Below are 21,098 nucleotides of genomic sequence, written 5' to 3' on the forward strand. Positions count from 1 at the left end.
GTTGGTGACTTTAGCTTAAATGAATTAGAGGAATAGGAAATTACTGTATCATCCAATCAATAGAAAGGAGAAGGGCCCCATGCATATGGATATATATGATCCATCCGGATGGATGGATGGATATCCTGAATAAATATTTTTGTCCGTACACGAAACCCTTCTAAAATCTGTATGTATAAAATGGCCCATTTAATTTAATTTGATTAAAAAACTCAATACTTTGTGGCCTTTGTATTTCTTAGCATCAACAAATGAGTTGAGATTACAAAAAAAATGCTCGTAAAACCTGCAATAACCTGCAATAGCATTGATGTGGCACCAATCGAAATTATTAGAATACCCCTACGCGCTGATAGTCTCACCTGTCACTTGGATCACTTGAGAGACCGACACGTGGCAAGTGAAAAATTCGGGCCGAACCGTAAGACCCGTTCCAGCTTGACCAGGATTCTTGAGAGTCGTGCCCGCTCATATCGGGTACGCTTATAAAAGACAAGGACTCTCGTCAGGTATATTCAGGATCTACAGCTCTCTCATTTACTTCTACTTGCATTTACTCTACTGATTTGAGCGTCGGAGTCCTACCCCGGGGGATCTTAGCCCCGGCCCTTCATTGTCTTGCAGGTTCTACACCCGAGGTCCGACATCACCAAATTCGAGGTGCCATTCCCGAGGTCCAATCGCAGATGTGGCACGTGGTGGTTGGTCTCAAATACTATCATCAAGCATAATGGCAGATTTTTCTTTCAAAAATCTCATTTAAACTTAACCACCACCACCTCTCAATTTTTAATTTTATGTAAGATAACGATAGTTAAATTGGAGATCTTTAATTCTAATTAAAATAATTTTTCTTATTTATTTTCTGTACTACACAATATATATATATATATAGCCTGGCAGTTGGTCCCAGTTACCGACACATGCAGACTTGAATTTGGCTGTGCAAAGGCCTTTGCATTGTGTGCGTGTGTGTGGATCGAATGGGTCGTCGAAACGCAAGCTTGGCCAACAAAACGTCCTACTTTAATGCCTTGTGCTCGTATGAAATCAATGAATGAATGAATCAATTACACAGCCAAACATGTCATAATGGAAGGAAGCTACAACCAACAAGCACCCCTTGGTTTTCCTGGCTTTTATCTTTTCTTTTCTTTTCCCAGCTCCCCGTGGCCGAGAAAATAATGGTGATCTCTTGAGACTGCGTGCCGTGTACAATGATTGATGATGCATTCGTCGGTTTTTCCCCCTTCTGATTCCTTTTAGGTTTTGGGTTCTGTGCTGAATGGCAAATATTCCGTTTCCTTTCTGCCATCTTCTTCTCTTATAAGTTTTTTTTTGGTTCTTTCCCCTTAATTCCTGGAGAGCCGAAGTGGAGGTTCTTGTTGAGATCTGGAAGAAGATCAGACATGGGTCTGTTGAGTACTATATTGGGTCTTTGGGGATTTGGAGTGGGGATTACATTTGGGCTCCTGATTGGGTATTATCTGTTCATCTACTTCCAACCGAGCGATGTCCAGGTCAGTGTCACATTTTTCTTTCACTTTCTTTTTCGTTATTGTTGTTTCTCTCGATTCTTCTTCTCATTTTCCTTGTTGGATTTTTTCTCATATTGCTCTGTTATTTCGTCATTTCTCTACGACAGCATCAATCTGTGTAAACGGCAGTGAATGATAACCCGACAAATTATATCTATGGATAACCGCCGTATTGTGTTAAGTAGAATGTTAGGCTTAATCAATTGAGTCTATTGGAATTGGTAGGTCTTATCTCTGGATTTCATCCTTCTAAGGGCTTTTGTCAATTTGAGATGGTTAGTTTTACGAAGCAGAGTGAGAAACTGCTCGGAATCAAAAGGTTTGCAGACTTGAGAAAAGCAGAAATCCTTTGCCAGACATTAACATCAGAATTGTAAATAAAGGTCGTCGTATTTCTATTTTTTCCTTTTTCTGATTGAGATGAACTTGTAAAGCTGATTTCTCATTCTTATATTTTCTGGGATAAGTGATACTGTGGAGTTGATTTAACCCCATATACAGGGCTTGGAAATTCACGGAGAATAGAGCAGGAAATGATCTGTTATTGGTTCATTTCACCAGAAAGCATTATTTGTAGCTCTGGCTTTGTCATTGGATTTTAGTTGTTGGACCACTAAAAGAGTCATTTTTGTCCTCTAATGTGCTACAGGTATGCCAGTCAAAAAACAAAAATAACTAATCAATAAAGGCCATGAAATAAACAAAAAAGAAGGTTCTATTTTCTGTTCATTTCTGTTTTGTTCTTATGGTTTGTGTTTACAACATGAGTCAAGTTCATAGCATTATGTAAAATTTCTAGTAGAACACTGCTTTTGGAATGTGTCAAACTAAGATTACATCAGACAAATTTCATTATTGATCTCTCTGTTTTGACTACTGTTAGTACCTTTTTTTTCTTTTTAATTTAATTCTTTTTCATGTTCATCTTTTGCATTTTAAGCTCCATTCTGTTGCGGCTCTGTCAAATTAATGCAGTTATGTTGTCGAGGGCAGTGTCTAATACAATTGAACTTTTCTTTTTGGGTACTTACTGTATCTTTTGTATGTTTATTGTTTCAGGATCCTGTAATTCGTCCGCTAGTTGAGCAAGACACTGAAACTTTACAACGGTTGCTTCCGGAGATACCCCTTTGGGTGAAAAACCCAGACTATGACCGTGTAAGATGTTTTTCTTCCCAAACATTATCTATTCAGGCATCTAAACTTCTCACCACTACACACTGAAAATAATATTTACTTTACCCAAACTGTGCTGCATATTTATGTACGAATCTTGTGATTTTACTTTCGCACAGCTTGATTGGCTTAACAAATTCATTGAAACAATGTGGCCCTATTTGGATAAGGTATGTCTATCTGGACATGATCGAGAAAATTTCTTGTTTCCGTTTTGTTTATTGATGGTTTAAAGATCACCAGGCAATCTGCAAGACAGCAAAAGATATAGCACAGCCCATTATTGCCGAGCAAATTCCAAAATACAAAATTGACTCAGTTGAATTTGAAACACTGACCTTGGGGACCATGCCCCCAACTTTTCAAGGTTCTCTCTCTCTCTCTCTCTCTCTCTCTCTCACGTTCCAATTCTGAGCAACTTAGTTCTGTTCCATATGAGGTCACCATATACTTGTTTGCCGCGTTAAAAGGTCTCAGAAAATTTCTTTGTACGTGTGTTGGACAAGGTCTGTGTTGTCAAGCATTTGGGGCCTGAAATGTGAAACCGGGCATGTTGCATCCTTGGGCATCTGTCATGCAGCATGAGAATGAACAGTTTGAAGGTGCTGCATTAATAAAGGAGGGCCAGTAAAAATGTCTTATCAGATATAATTTCATGGTTTCTCATGAGCCAGACAATGCATCTATCTAGGTAGAACTGACTGGGGAATTGAATATCCTGAGTGAAGCGTCTTTCAAAAATGTGTCTGCATTGTGAGAATCATCACTTAATGCCATAATATGCAGTAGACTTCTTAGCCTTCCTTCCAATCCACACACCCTCCTTAGTCCCAACTGGCCAAGTATCAGGTCCCTTGCGCTTGGAGCTTATTAGGCTTAGGGAGGATTTACAATCAGAGGTGAAACCAAGGCTCAACCTGGAGGTTCTTTGGCTGGCCAACAGTTATGCTCGATCCACTTGGTTGGAAATGTGAGCGTGATTGTGCTTTGAAGCTAGACGAGCAATGCAGATCACCTGGTAACGGCTAAGAAGCAAGTAAGCGACACGAGATACGGGAACATGATTTTTTTTGTAAAAAAAAAATATCTAAAACACGATATAATTGGGTTATATTAATTAATAACTATTTTTTTTATATTTTTAATCACAATAAAATGCCCAAACTAGAATCTAAACTCATAAATATCGAATAGGCGCGATAGGCACCAGCGGCGGCAATCAGCTCATGCACACCAGTCCGCCGGTAACTCGATGGAAACAAAGCACGGCCTTGCCTTTCTCGTTCACGTTCCAGACTTCCAGTTCCAACAACTGCTGAATGATGTTAAATACAGCTTAAAGGAAGCTTCAAGAAGGAGATCGAATAATCAGATGAAGAACCCAGTCCAACAGTCGTGAGGCGGCAATAAATCGGAGTCAGAATCCAGTCGAACGGCTGGGTAACCAGTCGTCTTCGCCATGTCCATAAGGGCACACGCGTCTCCCCGCGTGTTCCTTTGAGAATGACGAAAGCAGTGTAGGATACGCCACGTGGGCGGGTCCAACAAGTATCGCCGGCGTGTCGCTGCGTCCGACACGCCGGGGACACCGGCACGGCAACCTCTCGGTAACGGAGCCAAATCAATGTCTTTGAAATGTTGGGAGTGATTTTCCCTTGTCAATGGAAGGGTCCATCCATAATTTGCTCCAAATTCAACATCCTCTGCTGTACGAGGATCATAAAGTTCCACAAATATGATGAAATTTCCCTCTTGAGCACCTGTCTTGTTTAACTATAAACTCTCCACTTGTGAGGGCTGATGGATTGAAAATTTATTTGGTAAGAGAGAATTAGGATATATATATTTATTTACTTTAATCAGAGAGTTTAAACTATTTAAACTTGAGAAATTTTATGACAGGCATGAAAGTATACATCACTGATGACAAGGAGTTGATAATGGAACCGGTCCTGAAGTGGGCAGGAAATCCTAACATCACCGTTGCAGCAAAGGCCTTTGGGCTGAGGGCCACTGTACAGGTATGGCTTCAATTTCTTCTGTTGTAAGAAGATATTCAGAGCTGTTTGAGGATATTCATAGTCGTTAAAAGTGAGAGGTGTTGGATGAACTTAACACGTCTACAAGTGATGGCAGTATTCTCTCTTTCTTTCCCCTCTTGCCCCTTTGCGCTGGGACTGGATGTGTGAACATTTGTACCTCGGGTTGAGCGAATACATTTATATTTCACTTGGTTGAATTCATTAGTGACCGTATATTCTTCTTTCAAGTATTTCAGGTAGTCGATCTCCAAGTATTTGCTTCGCCACGCATCACCTTGAAGCCTTTGGTTCCAACCTTTCCTTGTTTTGCCAAAATATTAGTCTCTCTTATGGAGAAGGTGCGTGGTAATAAACAGTGGAATAATTTTGATTTATTATCAGGCCATTTGGTAATGCCATGTCTGCTTCATATGTATGTATACATGCATATACATATCCACTGTTTCAGAGCTTTTTACCTCCTAATTATGTGATGGGAATAAAACAAACGTTGAGGGACTATTTGTTTTCAACTTGTTTTGAGTTTTTAATTTTTTAAAATATTAAAAATACGTTATCTTTTCTATTTTCAAAAACGTGTTTTCAAAAATAAGAAAAAAAATTTATAAAGAAAACACAGGCGTTTTCAGTGAAAACACACTGAAAATGCCAAATATACGGAAAACGTATCCAACCCCCCTATTCACCCACTGATTGCAGAGACCCACCTCTCCTCTCTTTCTCTCTCTCTCTTCTCTCTTCTCTACTTTTTCCTCTCCTCTTCTGCCGTCGACCGCCATCGCTGAGCTTCTAGCCCGCCGTCTCCTTTCTCCTCTCTAAGCTTCTGGCCTGCCACCACCATCGCTGATCGCTTTCGCTGCCACCATCGCGACCATCGCTGTCGATCGCCCCTCATCGCAAACCCTCACATCGCGATCGACGCCACCGCCCATTGCCATTGATCGCCCCCCGTCTCCTTTCTCCTCTCCTCTTTTGGCTTGCCACCACCCACCGTCGTTGATTGAAATCCTAGCATTGCGCCTGCCACCATCGTACGACCGAGCATCTCCTCCCCGTCACCATGGTTTCTTCCTGCTTGCTGCTGCGACTCATCTCCCTTCCTTCTGCAATTTGATTTGTTGGTTGTTTTGTTTTGTTTTGTTTTATTTAAATATTAAATTAAATATGTAATATAATTTTTTTGTATTATTTTTTTAAAAAAATATTTTTAAATTTTGGATTATACAATTTATACCTGTGATGTTATGTTATTTTGTAATTTATAATTATTTTCTTTCATTTTTAAAATTAAATTATCAATTATCTCTTGAATTATAATTTAAATCTTTGAATCAAATTAATAATGTATTAATAAATATTTATAATTTATTTGAAATCAAATTTATTTAACAAAATATTATAAAATAATTTTTTTCAAAATTTTAAAGTAAATGTGTTTTTAGTTTTCTATTTTAAGAAATAATTTTTCAGAATAACAAAAAGAACGCGTTTTTAAAAATTTCAAAATAGACATTCAAAACACAAAAGTAAAAATGAATTCAAAACTCAAAACTTAAAATTGAAATAGAAAGAGAACACCACCTTACCTTCTTGGTAAATATTTTTGTGACGTGATAATACTCAATTCGTTTGTTTTCTGTTGTCTAACAGACTTTTGACTATGTTCTAAGCTAACCTCTATGCTACTAAAACCTCCAGATAATTTTATGTTTTCTCATGTCCATTAATTAACGTCTGATAGTAGTGAGACCTAGCAGCTGCTCATTTAAAATGAAAGCAAAAAAAGAAAAAAAGGAAAATGATCTAAATCTTTACCAAATGATTGTCCTTATCAAATTTTTTGTTTGATCTTTACTGAGAGCAAAAACCCCAAAAATATTTTCTCTTGTCCATCTAAAGTTTGACCCTTTTTAACTCTCTGTTCCTCCCTAATTGTCTGATTTTCCAGCCTCATGTTGACTTTGGCTTGAAACTGCTAGGAGCAGATGCTATGTCCATCCCTGGACTGTATAGGTTTGTCCAGGTATGTTAACTCGGCTTCCTTAGCCATAATGTTTCATTAGTTTTCTTTTTAATGTTTTTTCTGGTTAGGTGAAGTTCATTTGCTGTAAAACAAAGACATAGTAGGATTTCTGCCACCAAAATGGTAATTGCCAAGCAGGAAAGGGATAGCTACAGAACTAAGAGATCTTCAAACTTGGAGATCAGAAAGTAATGATCAAACCAGAAAACAGAACAAACCAGAAAAAAGAGCAGCTTAGATTTCACTGATGTGGCTGAGAATTCCATCTTCCCTGTAAATTTCCATAACTGAACTCCATGGCTTTCAACACCACAGAAATTCTCACCCTCTTCCCCCAAATAGCGATCTCATGAGCAGCTGATACCTTTTCAATCTGTCAATTTTTCTATGAATCACCAAGTCCAATTTATTTGATAATTTATCCATTGTTTGATTTTGGTTTGGCTACTTGTGTATATATATATATTTCTTGTTTTACTTCAGGAGCTTATAAAAGATCAAGTTGCTAATATGTACCTCTGGCCCAAAACCCTTGAAGTGCCAATATTGGATCCTACGAAGTAAGTGTTTAATATTTCTGTTTCCACATGGAAAGCATTCTGTTCTTCTCCAATAGAAGTGTTTGCTTCAACTAACTCTTATGATTTTGACAGAGCCTTGAAGAGACCTGTTGGAGTTCTTAATGTGAAGGTTGTGAGAGCAACAAAGCTTAAAAAGAAAGACCTTTTGGGGGCATCAGACCCCTATGTAAAACTAAAACTTACCGAGGACAAACTTCCCTCAAAAAAAACAACTGTCAAGCGTAAAAACCTTAACCCTGAGTGGAATGAAGAATTTGATCTAGTTGTGAGAGACCCAGCATCTCAAGCTTTAGAGGTCGATGTTTATGACTGGGAGCAGGTATGTTCTGCTGTGTCTAAGGCTTACTACCAATAGTCAAGTCAGATATGTTTTGTGACTCAACTCGTAGGAGTATAATAAATTCTTTTTGGCATTTTCTTTCTTCCAATAATTTTTTTCTTGATAAAGATGAAAAAGTAGGCTTTAAGGCAACAGTCTTGGAACATGATTTGGTTGTCCAGACTGGTCACAGTTGAACTTTGATGTAAAGTCAATTTATTCTTCTATCCTTCTTCCGTGTTACATCTTAAACTGAATACTCCTTTCATTCAGGTTGGCAAGCATGACATGATGGGCGTAAATGCAGTACCATTAAAAGATCTCACACCTGATGAACCACAAGTGTTGACTCTTGATTTGCTGAAAAGCTTGGATACGGGTGCTGCTCAGAATGAGAAGTCGCGTGGGCAGATTGTTCTTGAATTGACATACAAACCTTTTAAGGGTGAGATACCAAACGAGGATGAAGATTCAGGTGCAGTAGAAAATGCTCCTGATGGGACCCCAGATGGTGGGGGGTTACTTGTCATAATTGTCCATGAAGCCCAGGATTTGGAAGGGAAGCACCACACAAATCCTCATGTGCGGTTACTTTTCAGAGGGGAAGAGAGAAGAACCAAGGTACATTATAGTTTCAAAACAATGCAATGCTTTGTAATTACATGATGAACTATTACATGTTGCATAATTTTCATTGGGGGTGTGCAAAAAAATCGGTGCACTGTGAAAATCGATTAGACCAAATCGAACCAGTCGATTTTTTTTTTATTTTGGTCAAAAACGGTTTGGTGGCTGTGCAAACAGCGTGGTTTGCGGTTTGTACAGCCGGCGGTTCGGTTTAAAACCGAACTGGCCAAGAAATTCATAAAAATAAAAATAAAAAATATATTAATAGTATAAATACTTAATAATCGACAACGGGCAACCCTTCTCCCCCACCCTCGCACGTTCGCAAGGTTTGAATCACGCAACCCTAATCGATCTTTCGATACTTCTCCCCCACCCGCGCAAGCGCAAGCTGCGCAACCCTAATCGACAGTAGCCCCATCCATCCCCCACCCTTACAAGTCCCAACCCTAATCAACAGCCGTCACAGCCCTCTCCCTCACCCTCGCTAGTTCGCAATCGCAACCCTAATCGATCGACAGCCCCTTCTCCCCCACCCGCGCAAGCGCAAGTTGCGCGCAACCCTAATCGGCAACCCCCTCCCCCACCATCGCGGGCTGCAACCCTAATCGGCACCCAGCCCCTGCAATCGCAAATCCATCATCTTCTCTTCTACTTTCTCTTTGCTTCTCGTCCTCTAATTTTCGTCAATAGCCCACGCCCACGGTTCCACAGTCGGTTGCGGCAGATTGAGGCAAAGAAGAGGACCGACGGGAAGACCGATTCTTCAATAGGTAGGTGTGTGTATTTTTATTAATGTTTAGTGTTCACTGTGTTTGTTTGTTGTTATTGGGTCTAAAATAGGTTGTGAGCTCTTTCCTTTGTGCATCTCTCCTTGGCGAGTCTCTCTCTATCTCTCTGTGCATTGATTCTGTTGGTATCTTACAGCGGTCCAGTTGAATAGGTTATTTTCTGCTAAATAGGTTATTTTCTAAACAGGGTTAATTGCATTGCTAAACTGGTTAATTTAATTACATAATTCATAAATTATTGTTAAACAGGTTAATTTGATAATTTGTTTATTTTTTAAACAGGTTAATTGCATAATTTTTTGCTAAACAGGTTATTTTTTGCTTTCAATGTTGAAATGTTATATGTTGAATTATACTCTTTTGTTTTTATTTTTTATTTATATTTATTTACCTTTGATTGTCTTTATTTACTAATATTTGTACCTTTATTTATCATTTTTAAGTAACATTTTTAATAATTTTAAGACATTTGTACCAAATTTTCAAACCGCGGTAAATCGCATCAAACTAGACCGCAAATGCAGTGCGGTTTGGTGCGGTTTGGCCGCATGCAAACCAGACCGCGGTTTGGGTTGGTCTGAAAACCACACCAATGGTTTAGCTTACTGAAAATGGTTCAGATCAACCAAATCACATCATGCACACCCCTAATTTTCACGCATCACCAATCCTGCTGCTGGCAATTTCTTTGATGCCTCAATTAATGTATTCATCGAAGATCGCATAAATATGAGCTGGGAAAAGTACGAAGTTGAAAAAAATAAGCATTTTCACCATTTATAAATTAAAGTTGATCCTAATTGATGGCAATCTATCGATACATTTGATGACCAAGTAAAGGGAACTGCTATCTTGTTGGTTTTTATTTTTTAAGAGCTGCTTTTCTGAAACCACAAGAAGATGTGTTTGCAGGCAGGTAATGGATCACTGTTTAGTGAATGCTTTACTGCCGATGTCGTTGAGATTTGGGATTTTGCATACCCAGTCATTGACTGGCTTAGTTGTTAACTCCAATTAACTGGCTATTTTTGTGGCATCCATACAGCCCGTAAAGAAAAACAGAGATCCAAGATGGGATGAAGAATTTCAGTTCATGCTGGAAGAACCTCCAACTAACGACCGCGTCCATGTGGAAGTCGTTAGCGCCTCTTCAAGGATGGGTCTGCTGCATCCCAAGGTATGCCCATTGCCCACGACCTATTTTAATCTTCTTTTTAATCAGTCAAAGTCTGTTTCGAACGAGTCCCATCTCTAGAAACTTGAGTTATTTTATATAGTGCAATAGTGACACTGTTGAAAAACTTTGCATCTGTCCACGATGGCCTATTAAGCTTTCTACTACTTTTTTGAGTAATGCAAGAGTTTTGTGGGTTAACATGAGCGCACACTCATTTAAGTGTTGAAATATAGGGGGGGGCATAAAGTTTATGGATAGAAATGATTGATGCGATGCCAACAATGATGCCTTACTGCTTATGTTTTTTTTTTTTTCCAATATTTGTATCAGGAATCTCTGGGTTATGTGGATATAAACCTGTCCGATGTTGTGAGCAACAAGCGAATCAACGAGAACTATAATCTGATTGACTCAAAGAATGGTCGGATTCAGATCGAAATGCAATGGAGAACTTCATCTCGATGACGGGGGGGGGGGGGGGGGGCTTAATAATTTGTCATGCCGTGATAAACAGCTTGCAGTTTCAGTACACTTTAGTTTGGATGTGATTTGGATATATATAATATACTGTTGATGGAGCTAGAAGAAGAGAAAAACAAACATAAAATAAAGTAAGATAAAAAATTAAAAGTTATTTTTCACCTCGTGCATCATAAATTTAGACCCCCCCAAAAAAAAAAATTAAATTAAATTAAACTTGATAAAAATAAATAAATTAATTAATTATATACAAGTATATGTGAGCAAACTTTCTACTGAAACTTTAGTATACAAGTTTTTGTTATACATGCATAAAATAAATAGAGGGAAAGCGTGGAGTGGAGAAGACATTCATTCAAATCATAAACAACAACTAGTTCTAGCTTTTGCCCAACCCTATCTATCTATCTATCTATCTATCATCGCAGTCCGATGTGGTTAATGGAAAGGAAGCAAGCTTTGAAAGCACGCACGCACGGACGCACGGGCATGGCCAAACCCCAAACCAAAGGAATGAAATTAGAGAGAGAGAGAGAGAGAAGAGAAAGAGAGGATTCTGTTCTCCACTTCACTCAACTCCCCCCCAGTGAAGGCAAGAGTCGTCCAAATTGGAGTGGTTAAAGGGTAACTTAACTTTATTCTTCAAATTGCTCGCTCGCTCGCTCGCGCACTTTGATTCTAATTCTTCTATAAAGTTGTTGGCTACTACTAAGCACTAATGCTCTCCAGAAGAATTGGAATCGGTTCTTTCTTCCTCATCAACGAGCAGCGAATGGAATATGTGCTCTGCCTTTTTCTTCTCTCTCTCTCTCTCTCTCTCTTTAATTAATTACGATTTCTTAAGTGTAAAAAAAAGAAAAGAAATTCCCGTTAGAAAGCTACTTTTTGTTTTTTGGTTTTGGCAGAGGAGGAGTTGTTGAGAGGAGAATCCAATGGCAATGCCAGAGTTGATAGTTCCCACCACAAAGTCCACGGTTGGACTCCTCTCTCTCTCTCTCTCTCTCTCTCTATCTGATTCATATATATATATATATATTGTGGAAATTTCTTTTAGAATAACAATAATTTTGATGAAAAGAAAATGCATCAAATTAAGCAGCAGTGGAAATGGAATGAAATGAAATGAAATGGATGGATGGATGGATGTAAATCAACACATTTTTTTCATCACATTAATTTTAATAATAATTCTTTTAAACCTTAAAATAAATACACCATTTGACTTAAATCATGTCATCTCCTCTTAAAATAGAGAAACAATTTCATTCTTCTTCTTTTTTTATTTTAAAAAAATATATAATAATCAACCAATTAGACATCCAAATGCCACAAAATCATTCATTCAAATTCCTACTTGAATTAATTTTCGACCAATATAAATTTATAACCATTTATTTATATATATTAAAATTACAATAATAGAAGTGAGAGTGAGAGTGAGAGAGCGAGGGGAGTGGGGACGGGGGCGAAGAAGAAAAGAACAAAAAGAGTGGACTTTCAGCTGGAAGCCAAAGGAGAGGCAGAGCCAGAAGCAGAAGCAGAAAGAAGGGTATCCATCTGGGAAAAGACACGCCCAGTCTTTGCCTTTGCCACTGGGCTGGCTGGGCCCCTCCCTCCCTCGCCACCCACACTCCCTCCCTCCATATCTCCGCTGCTTCCTAACACTGACAACACCCCGGCCTTCCTTCATATTTGTTTGACTGTCACAGCAGGGTTAAAAAGCCTGCCCAAAATCTACTTTAAACACGTCTTTTATCTTATCCATTACAAAACGTATATATATAGTTTTTATTTTATACTAATCTATTTTTTTTATAATTTATATTATTATTATTATAATAGTTAAATATCGACAGCTTGACACCATGGCCATAAGCGACGTGGTCACGCAATCCATCATGCCCACTGGCACCGGCAGTGCCAGCTCTGGCCATGGCTGCGGGCAATGCTGCTAAATCATCATCACCCTGTCCACTGTCCCCTCAAACCGCCGTCAATTTCCAGAGCCGTCTCGTCTCGTCTCATCTCATCTATCACAACTCTCTCTCTCTCTCTCCCCGCCTTTTGCTTTTGCTTTTGCTTTTGCTTTTGGGGAGGGGTTTGGTTTTGTTTATTCATTCGAGTTCGATTCTCCCATTCGCATTCGCATTCGCATTCGCAATGCAACGTTGCTGCTTCCTACTTATTTGAGCTGCCCCATCCTTGTACGTACACCTCGCCTCTGAACACAGCAACAGTGACCGAGTCCTCCCAGAGAGAGAGAGAGACAGAGATGAGAATGCCTTCTTCTCTTTCCTGTTCTCTTCTCCTACTGTTACAGTGTTTTATGCTCTCATCTTGTGATGCGTATTCGGATCTTGAAGCGCTGATGAAGATCAAGTCGTCCATGATCGGAGTGGCGGGCTCTGGACTTGATGACTGGAAGCCGGAAACTTGGTCCTCGCATTGCTCCTTTTCTGGAGTTACTTGCGATGATGACTCCCGGGTTATTGCTCTCAACATCTCCTCTGTTCCTCTATTCGGCACCATTCCTCCAGAGATTGGCCTTTTGGACCGTCTCCTCAATCTCACTCTCTCCGCCAACAATCTCACCGGTCCTCTTCCCCTTGAGATGTCCAACCTCTCCGCTCTAAGGTTTGTCAACCTCTCCTCCAACAACTTCAGCGGCGACTTCCCTGGAGATATGGTGCTTACCATGACGAACCTCGAGGTTTTTGATGCTTACAACAACAACTTCTCCGGTAAGCTCCCTTCGCAGTTTGCCGGCCTGAAGCGACTCAGAACGGTCCATCTCGGCGGAAACTACTTTTCCGGCGAGATTCCGGAAGCCTACGCCGATATACAGAGCCTAGAGAGCTTGGGTCTTCAAGGCAACGGTCTCACGGGAAGAATTCCAGCGAGCTTGGCTCGGTTGTCCAACCTTCAAGAACTGTGCCTAGGTTATTTTAATGCGTACCAAGGAGGTATTCCGCCGGAGTTAGGATCATTGAGCTCGCTCCGACTCCTGGATTTGGGAGGTTGTAACCTCTCCGGCGGGATTCCGCCGAGTTTGGGAAATCTGAAGATGTTACACACTCTCTTTCTCCAGCTTAATAACCTTTCCGGCATCATCCCTTCGCAACTTTCCCGTTTGGTGAGTCTGAAATCACTCGACCTCTCCATCAACCAATTCAGTGGAGAGATACCCGACAGCTTCATTGAACTTCAGAACCTCACCCTACTGAACCTCTTCCGAAACAACCTTCACGGTCCTATTCCGTCTTTCATCGGCGACTTGCCCCATCTGGAGGTGCTGCAGGTTTGGGGGAACAATTTCACCTTGGAATTGCCCGAGAACCTTGGCCGGAACAGAAAACTACTGCATCTCGACGTCGCGACCAATCACTTAACAGGTACGATTCCTCGCGATTTATGCAAGGGAAGGAGACTGAAGACGCTGATACTGATGGAGAATTACTTTGTGGGGCCGATTCCTGAAGAACTCGGTGAGTGCAAATCACTGACTCGGATTCGAATCATGAAGAACTACTTGAGCGGAACGATTCCCTCCGGCTTCTTTAGCATGCCGTTATTGGACTTGCTTGAGCTTAACGACAACTTGTTCACCGGCCAACTTCCTTCCGAGATATCGGGCAAGACACTCGGCTCACTGTCCCTGTCTAATAACAACATCTCCGGCGAACTTCCTCCTGCCATTGGTAATCTTGTTAATTTGGTTTCTCTCCTCCTCGACACGAACCAATTTTCTGGTGAAATCCCGGAGCAGATCTTCAGTTTGAAAGCTCTTTCGAAGATTAACCTCGGCTCCAATAATGTTTCTGGTAAAATTCCTTCTTCAATAGAGCACTGTGAATCTCTAACTTCAATAGATCTCAGCAGGAACAATTTGTACGGTGAAATTCCAGTAGGTATTACTAGATTACACAACTTGGGCATTCTGAATTTATCTAGAAACCAGCTGACCGGTGCAATACCCGATGAAATGGCTTCCATGGACAGCCTAACAACGTTAGACCTTTCATACAATAGCCTCTCCGGTAGAATCCCCTCCGGCGGGCAGTTCCAAGCCTTCAATGCCAGCTCCTTCGCCGGCAACTCCAAGCTCTGTCCATCGCACAATCAATCCGTGTGCCTGTTCATGGTGCAAAATCCAACTGGGTCTTCAAAGGAACGGCGTAATGCTTTTGGATCAACAAAGCTCATTATCACAATCATCGCTGTCGTAACGTTTGGGTTGTTGGTCACGGTCACGTTGAGGCGAATCAGAAGCAAGAGACTGGAAAAATCAAGAGTGTGGAAGCTCACTGCATTCCAGAAGCTAGATTTCAAAGCCGAAGACATTCTCGAGTGCCTGAAGGAAGAGAACATTATCGGAAAAGGAGGCGCCGGAACCGTGTATCGGGGGACCATGCCAAAGGGCGGAGTCGACGTGGCAATCAAGCAATTAGGCGACCGCAGTACCACTGGCCGCAACGACCGTGGTTTCTCGGCCGAAATACAGACTCTGGGAAGAATCCGGCACCGGAACATCGTGAGACTGTTAGGCTACATATCGAACAGAGACACGAACTTGCTGGTTTACGAATACATGCCGAATGGAAGCTTGGGGGAGATGCTTCACGGGCCAAAGGGAGCCCGGTTGCAGTGGGACAGCAGATACAAGATCGCAGTGGAGGCAGCCAAAGGGCTGTGTTATCTCCACCACGATTGTTGCCCTCTCATCATCCACAGAGACGTCAAGTCCAACAACATATTGCTCGACTCCGATTACGAGGCTCACGTCGCCGATTTCGGGCTGGCCAAGTTCCTACAGGCCGCCGGAGCTTCGGAGTGCATGTCATCCATCGCCGGCTCCTACGGCTACATTGCCCCGGAGTACGCGTACACCCTCAAAGTGGATGAGAAGAGCGACGTGTACAGCTTCGGGGTTGTGCTTCTGGAGCTGATCACGGGGCGGAAGCCTGTGGGCGGGTTCGGGGACGGAGTGGACATAGTGAGGTGGGTTAAGAAGACGATATCGGAGTTGGCTCAGCCGTCGGATGCGTCGTCGGTTCTGGCGGTGGTGGATCACAATCTGAGTGAGTATCCATTGACGGGAGTTGTGAACTTGTTCAAGATAGCAATGATGTGCGTTGAGGAGGAGAGCGTAGCGAGGCCGACAATGAGGGAAGTCGTCCACATGCTCACCAATCCTCCTCCTCCTCCTCCCCATCACCGTCTCATTCACTGATATTCCTCTCTGCTCTGCTCTTCTCTGTCTTTTCTCCGTTGCCTTGCCTCTTCCTAATATTTGCAATAATTTGAACTGCAGCTTAGCAGCAGCCGCCGCCAAATTCCCAAGTGGGCAAATCTTGTATAATTTGTGGCCGAAGTAATTAATCTATCTTGGCTGTTCGTCTGGTTTTGGTTTTTGTTTTCCTTCCCTTTGGTTTGAACTGCCCACTGGCGTGGTGTTGGCGGGGGGGATGGTCAAGTAAGTGTACCATATTTATCACCTCTAAGTAAACTTAAAACTTTTCAGAATAAGTAAATATGTGCGCAAGTTAAAAGGATGGCTTTTGGCTTGTGGTTCAATTCGTTTGGCTTGCTTGAAATATGAGTCATCCAAACAAAAACAAAACTAAGTATCGTGAATACTGAATAGCAAGCACGTACAAAGGGTACCCCCTTCCAATTAATTAATGAAATTCATCATAACTGCTCAAATTCATGATCATATTATTACATTTCGGTGTTAATCTCTCTCTCTCTCTATATATATATATACACGTGCTTATATGCTGTTGTAAATGAAATATTTCAAATGGTTTATGGTATTTTTAATTTTGGAATGATCGGTCTTACACGGTTCTTGTCATTTGTGTCTTTGATTTTGATAAAGAATGTCATTTGTGTCTTTGATTTTGATAAAGAAGGTATATTGTAGATGTGAAATTTTACTTTGGCGCATAGGATTATCAGTGTAAATTTGGTATATCACTTGAGAATTTCTCCTTCCATTTCGTGCACACAAGAGAGTTAGCAAATACATTGCAACTTTTTGTTAACTCTTTTTTTTTTTTTCTTGACTTTTTTTCTGGAACCTAAAGTTTGAATTTATCCTTGAAGAAAGCATGTCTTCTGATCAATTCTTTCTCTTATATATTATTTTTTATTTATCTAATCTTTTTTCTTATTTATTTGAACCATTCTTTCAGTTGCTTATTTCCTCTCAATTGTCACATCTCTCTCCTATAAAAGTGGCATCTTACTATACTTGTGATACACAAACAAACCATCTACCATTTCAGTCACTCCTCCTATAGGGTTCATCTTTGATTTCTTGCTGCTGTTTTTATTTTCAAAACTTGTGAGTGTACATAAGTTTTGAAAGAACTTGTTGTATATCGAAGGACTAGCGTATACTTGTGGCACGGTGTAAATAATATTAAAATTAAAATATAATAATATTTATTAATATTATAAAAAAATTTTATAAACATTGAATAATTTATATTATTTTAATTAATATAAATAAAATTAAAAAAATAAATGAATTTTCCCACCATCGTCGCACCTCTTGGTGGCTAGGGTGGGTTGTTTTGTGAGAGAGAGAAATAGAGAGTCAGTGAGTGAGGGAATGGGAGAGAGCATGCAACAGAGGGAGAGAGAGAGAGACAGTGAGTGAAGGAGTGAGTGGTCGTCGCACTCGTTGTTGTCCCTCTCGCCCCCTTCACTATCGTTGCACCCGTCAGCCAATTGTCGACCCTCCCATCTCCCATTGTCGTCACACCTACTGATGGTATAGGTGGGTGGATTTGTGAGAGAGAGAAAGACAATGGGAGAGAGAGGGGGGCATTAAGTGAGGGAGTGAGTGGTCGTCACACCTGCCAACCCCTCACCCATTGTTGTCCCTTTCACCCCCTCCCTCATTGTTATCGACCCTCCCTTCCCCCCACCACTGTGGCACCCACTGATGGCTTGGGAGGTAGATCTGTGAGAAAGAAAAAGATAGAGGGAGAGAGAAAGGGGCAGTGAGTGAGAGGTGGGTGAGTGGATTTGTGAGAGAGAGAAAGAGAAAATGAGATAGAAAAACAATGAGTGAGAGAGTGAGTGGGCCAGTGGAAATATCATTTTCAATCTTAACCATTGATATATATATATTTAAAATTCATCTTAACCATTAAAATATCTCTCTCATATATTTTACATATTTTCAAAAACTCTTTTTTATTATATAGAAGGTTAAGGAGTATTGATTTTAAATAAATACTTTAATTAGTGAAATTGAACATTTCAATTATATGAACATTTTTTTTCTCTAATTATATAAGCAAATCTGACTATTTTCTTTCTATCTCAATTTTATTTTTTTATTTTTAAAATTTTGATATATATATTTTTGCAATTAAAATATATTTTTTGTAATTTAAAAATATTTTTATTTGTTAAAATTATAATTCTAATCTATTTAGATAAAGGGACAAATTGGTCTTTTAACAATTTACTCACAGGATTGGCATATTTTTTTTACAATTTGACATATAAAATGAAAGATTGATATAACTTTAAATTATACTTCTTTTTTTTTTACCAAATATAGATCAACATTATCTAATTTTATCAGTATTTTATATCTTAAAATTTTATATAAAATACGATTAATTATCTTAAAATTTAATTATAAAAATAAAATTTATCAAATATATAGATATTTTACACCAAACATCAAAAAGAGATGTACACACAAATTTTAAAGAGAGAAAAAGAGAGAGAAAGAGAAAGGGAAAAAAAGAAGAAGAAGAAAATACACACACAGATGTACGTGTGTGGCTGGGGGGCTGTTGCTGTATGTGAGTGTTTTTTATGTATACACATAGAGATGTACACACACAAATATGATTATACGTGTGTTGATGGGTGTGTGTGGTTGGGGGGGGCTGTTTCTGTTTGTGTGTGTGTGTATCCATCTTTAAGTCTGAGGTATGTGTGTTTATACAGTTCTACGTGTCTTTGTTCATTTTTCCTTTCTCTCTGTATGTGTGTGTTCTGTGTGTATACTTACTATGTGTATATATTATGTATGTGTGAGATCTCAGGCTGTTCTGTGTTTATACACACACATATACATAATATATATACACATACATACATATATAATATATACACACACGCGCAGTTAGTATATAAACACACACACAACAGAAATTTCTAAGAACAGCAAAGATTCTGTTCACAGTAAAAATCAACATCGAAGAACACATTAAAATTTATCTTCGCAACAACCAGAAACAACAAATCCAACAACAAAAAATATACAGCAAACATCACAACAGCGAACAAAGAGAGAGAGAGAGGGGTAGAAATCATATATATCAGGTCAGATCTTAAGCCTTATATATGTGAGTGTATAAATCATATATACGTGCTTGTGTGTATAAGCAAAAACAGAGAGAAATGAGCAAAAACAGCCTCCTAATTTCCGACAGCAAGCTTCTCGACGCCCAGCTCTCTCTCTCCATTCCCGATTTCTTCTCTGGTGCGTGCGCTGGGTGCGTGAGACGCAACTCCCTGTTCCTATGCGTTTTCTTCTTCTCTTCTTTCGTTCTTCCAGGTGCGCCGTCTTGTTCTCTCGGAAAGTTATAGAAAGCTAGTTTCTCGCTGAGAGAGGAAGAAGAACAAAGAGGAAGAAGAACAAAGAGAGAGAGAGCTTAGACAAAGAAAGGAAGAGAGAGATAGAGAGGGAGGGTGGGGAGCAGATAGAGAGGCAATATGGGCGGGAACACACAAATGAAGGGTGTAATCTCAGCCATTCATCTCAACCAAATTAATCTTAACCATCAAAATGTCTATGCATTTGAGACATTTCAAAAACCCTTAAACACCATTTATTTTTGGAGTAAAAATTATTCTTAAACTCGATAAAACACCATTTATTTTTGGAGTAAAAATTATTCTTAAACTCGATAACTTCTACCACATGCATTGTCTTGCTTTTTTGGTTGTTATATGTTGGCTCCTTACCTCATTGCTTGCTGGGTACAATGTTTGTTGTATAATCTTTTCCTAGGTATTCTGATCTTACTATCACTGGCAAGGATACGGGTACGTGTTGCCCCCAAATAATGAACTTTCTCATTTAATTATCCCCCAAAAAATCCTAGCAAATTCTACTTACAATTCTCCACTTTTAGCAAATAAATTCTACTAACAATTTTGATTTTTACTTTTTAAGAAGATTTGTAGAATTTTAACTATTATTTAAAAATCTTAATGAATTGTGATTAATGTTCCCATGGCTATACCACTTGATTAACTTTAAATAAGTTCTTTATTTTCGTTTTTAGTGAAATTTATAAAATTTTAATCAATAATTGATACCATTTAAATATTCATATTAATTTAATCTAGTTATTTTTGTTTACATAATTTTTAGCTAAATGGGTGTCCTTTTATTTTTTTGGTTTTGTGAAATTAAATTCATAGGGATAAAATAAATCACAAGGATTTTGTAGATATAAATAAAATTTATTTGAAAGAGTTTTAATTAATAAGAATAAAAAAATTTATATAACTCGAAGCAGAAAAAAATAATATCAATATGAGTATGAGGTGCAGTTAAATGGGTATACTTTTATTTTCTTATTTCTGCCAAATGAATTCGCCAGGTTAAAATAAATTCAAAATAATTCATAGATTTTTAGTGAATACAAATAAATTTATTTATAAGAGTTTAAATAATAAATAAAAAGCGTATTACATTTGGGTTTTGAGAATTTGTAACGCTTAGTTTTCATAATTAATTTTAACTACAAATGGAATAGTTAACCAAAAAGATCAACCTAATATGCATACCCTAGCGACCAATATTTTTTTACTCAGAAATGTTGTTTGCTGAATGACAGTCATATATTGATATATTGTATGTTTTTATTAATATAACATAAAACATAACACTTAAATACACAAGTATTATTAACAATTGAATTGTATTGTATTGTATATTTTCATTAATCTAATGCAAAATATAACACATTAATATATGAGTGTCACTGACAATTGATGTATTATATATTTTCGTTAATATAATATATCAATATACTATTGTCATAAAAAATTAATTTATAATTGAATGTGCAAATAATATTTTTAATTTTTTATGTAGCATATATATGAGATTGAATGAGCATTTTCTTTTTATTGTTTAAAGTAATTTGTAGTAAAAAAATTCATTAAAAGAAGTTTTAATAGGCTTAAAAAACTTTCTTGAAGGAGTTTAAATAAATAAATTTGAATGTTGAGAATATTGTCCACGTGGCCATCCATTTAAATGACTATGAGTGTTATTTCTGGTCTTGATCTTCT

The 21,098-nt window shown here is 38.8% G+C and overlaps 2 protein-coding genes across 3 annotated transcripts; both read left to right on the forward strand.

Annotated features, from left to right (window-relative positions):
* The first annotated feature begins 929 nt into the window (after positions 1 to 929).
* Positions 930 to 10,908, forward strand: LOC127799632 (synaptotagmin-2-like). 2 transcript variants are annotated; one of them, XM_052333834.1, is made up of 14 exons: positions 931 to 1,520; positions 1,764 to 1,921; positions 2,040 to 2,187; positions 2,598 to 2,696; positions 2,834 to 2,884; positions 2,958 to 3,081; positions 4,617 to 4,735; positions 4,993 to 5,094; positions 6,705 to 6,779; positions 7,263 to 7,339; positions 7,433 to 7,679; positions 7,953 to 8,300; positions 10,143 to 10,274; positions 10,605 to 10,908. In XM_052333834.1, exons 5-14 carry the CDS (start codon positions 2,864 to 2,866, stop codon positions 10,737 to 10,739), a joined length of 1,380 nt encoding a protein of 459 aa, XP_052189794.1. In that variant the 5' UTR covers positions 931 to 1,520; positions 1,764 to 1,921; positions 2,040 to 2,187; positions 2,598 to 2,696; positions 2,834 to 2,863; the 3' UTR covers positions 10,740 to 10,908. The 2 variants fall into 2 exon arrangements, with proteins under 2 accessions (XP_052189793.1, XP_052189794.1); XM_052333833.1 differs by lacking the exons at positions 1,764 to 1,921; positions 2,040 to 2,187 and having other exon boundaries at positions 930 to 1,520.
* A 1,839-nt stretch (positions 10,909 to 12,747) lies between these two features.
* On the forward strand, positions 12,748 to 16,285 carry LOC127799628 (receptor protein kinase CLAVATA1-like). Its single transcript, XM_052333830.1, has one exon. It carries the CDS (start codon positions 13,027 to 13,029, stop codon positions 15,982 to 15,984), a length of 2,958 nt encoding a protein of 985 aa, XP_052189790.1. The 5' UTR covers positions 12,748 to 13,026; the 3' UTR covers positions 15,985 to 16,285.
* Positions 16,286 to 21,098: the final 4,813 nt, after the last annotated feature.

Source organism: Diospyros lotus, chromosome 4 (genome assembly GCF_014633365.1).
Source record: "Diospyros lotus cultivar Yz01 chromosome 4, ASM1463336v1, whole genome shotgun sequence".
NCBI lineage: Eukaryota > Viridiplantae > Streptophyta > Magnoliopsida > Ericales > Ebenaceae > Diospyros > Diospyros lotus.

Bases quoted from the DNA above. Each gene is read 5' to 3' on its own strand.
- LOC127799628 (XM_052333830.1), top strand. From the start codon at position 13,027: ATGAGAATGCCTTCTTCTCTTTCCTGTTCTCTTCTCCTACTGTTACAG.
- LOC127799632 (XM_052333833.1), top strand. From the start codon at position 1,410: ATGGGTCTGTTGAGTACTATATTGGGTCTTTGGGGATTTGGAGTGGGG. The intron at 2,885-2,957 runs GTATGTCTATCT...AAAGATCACCAG, and splicing joins TGTGGCCCTATTTGGATAAG to GCAATCTGCAAGACAGCAAA. The intron at 7,680-7,952 runs GTATGTTCTGCT...CCTTTCATTCAG, and splicing joins ATGTTTATGACTGGGAGCAG to GTTGGCAAGCATGACATGAT.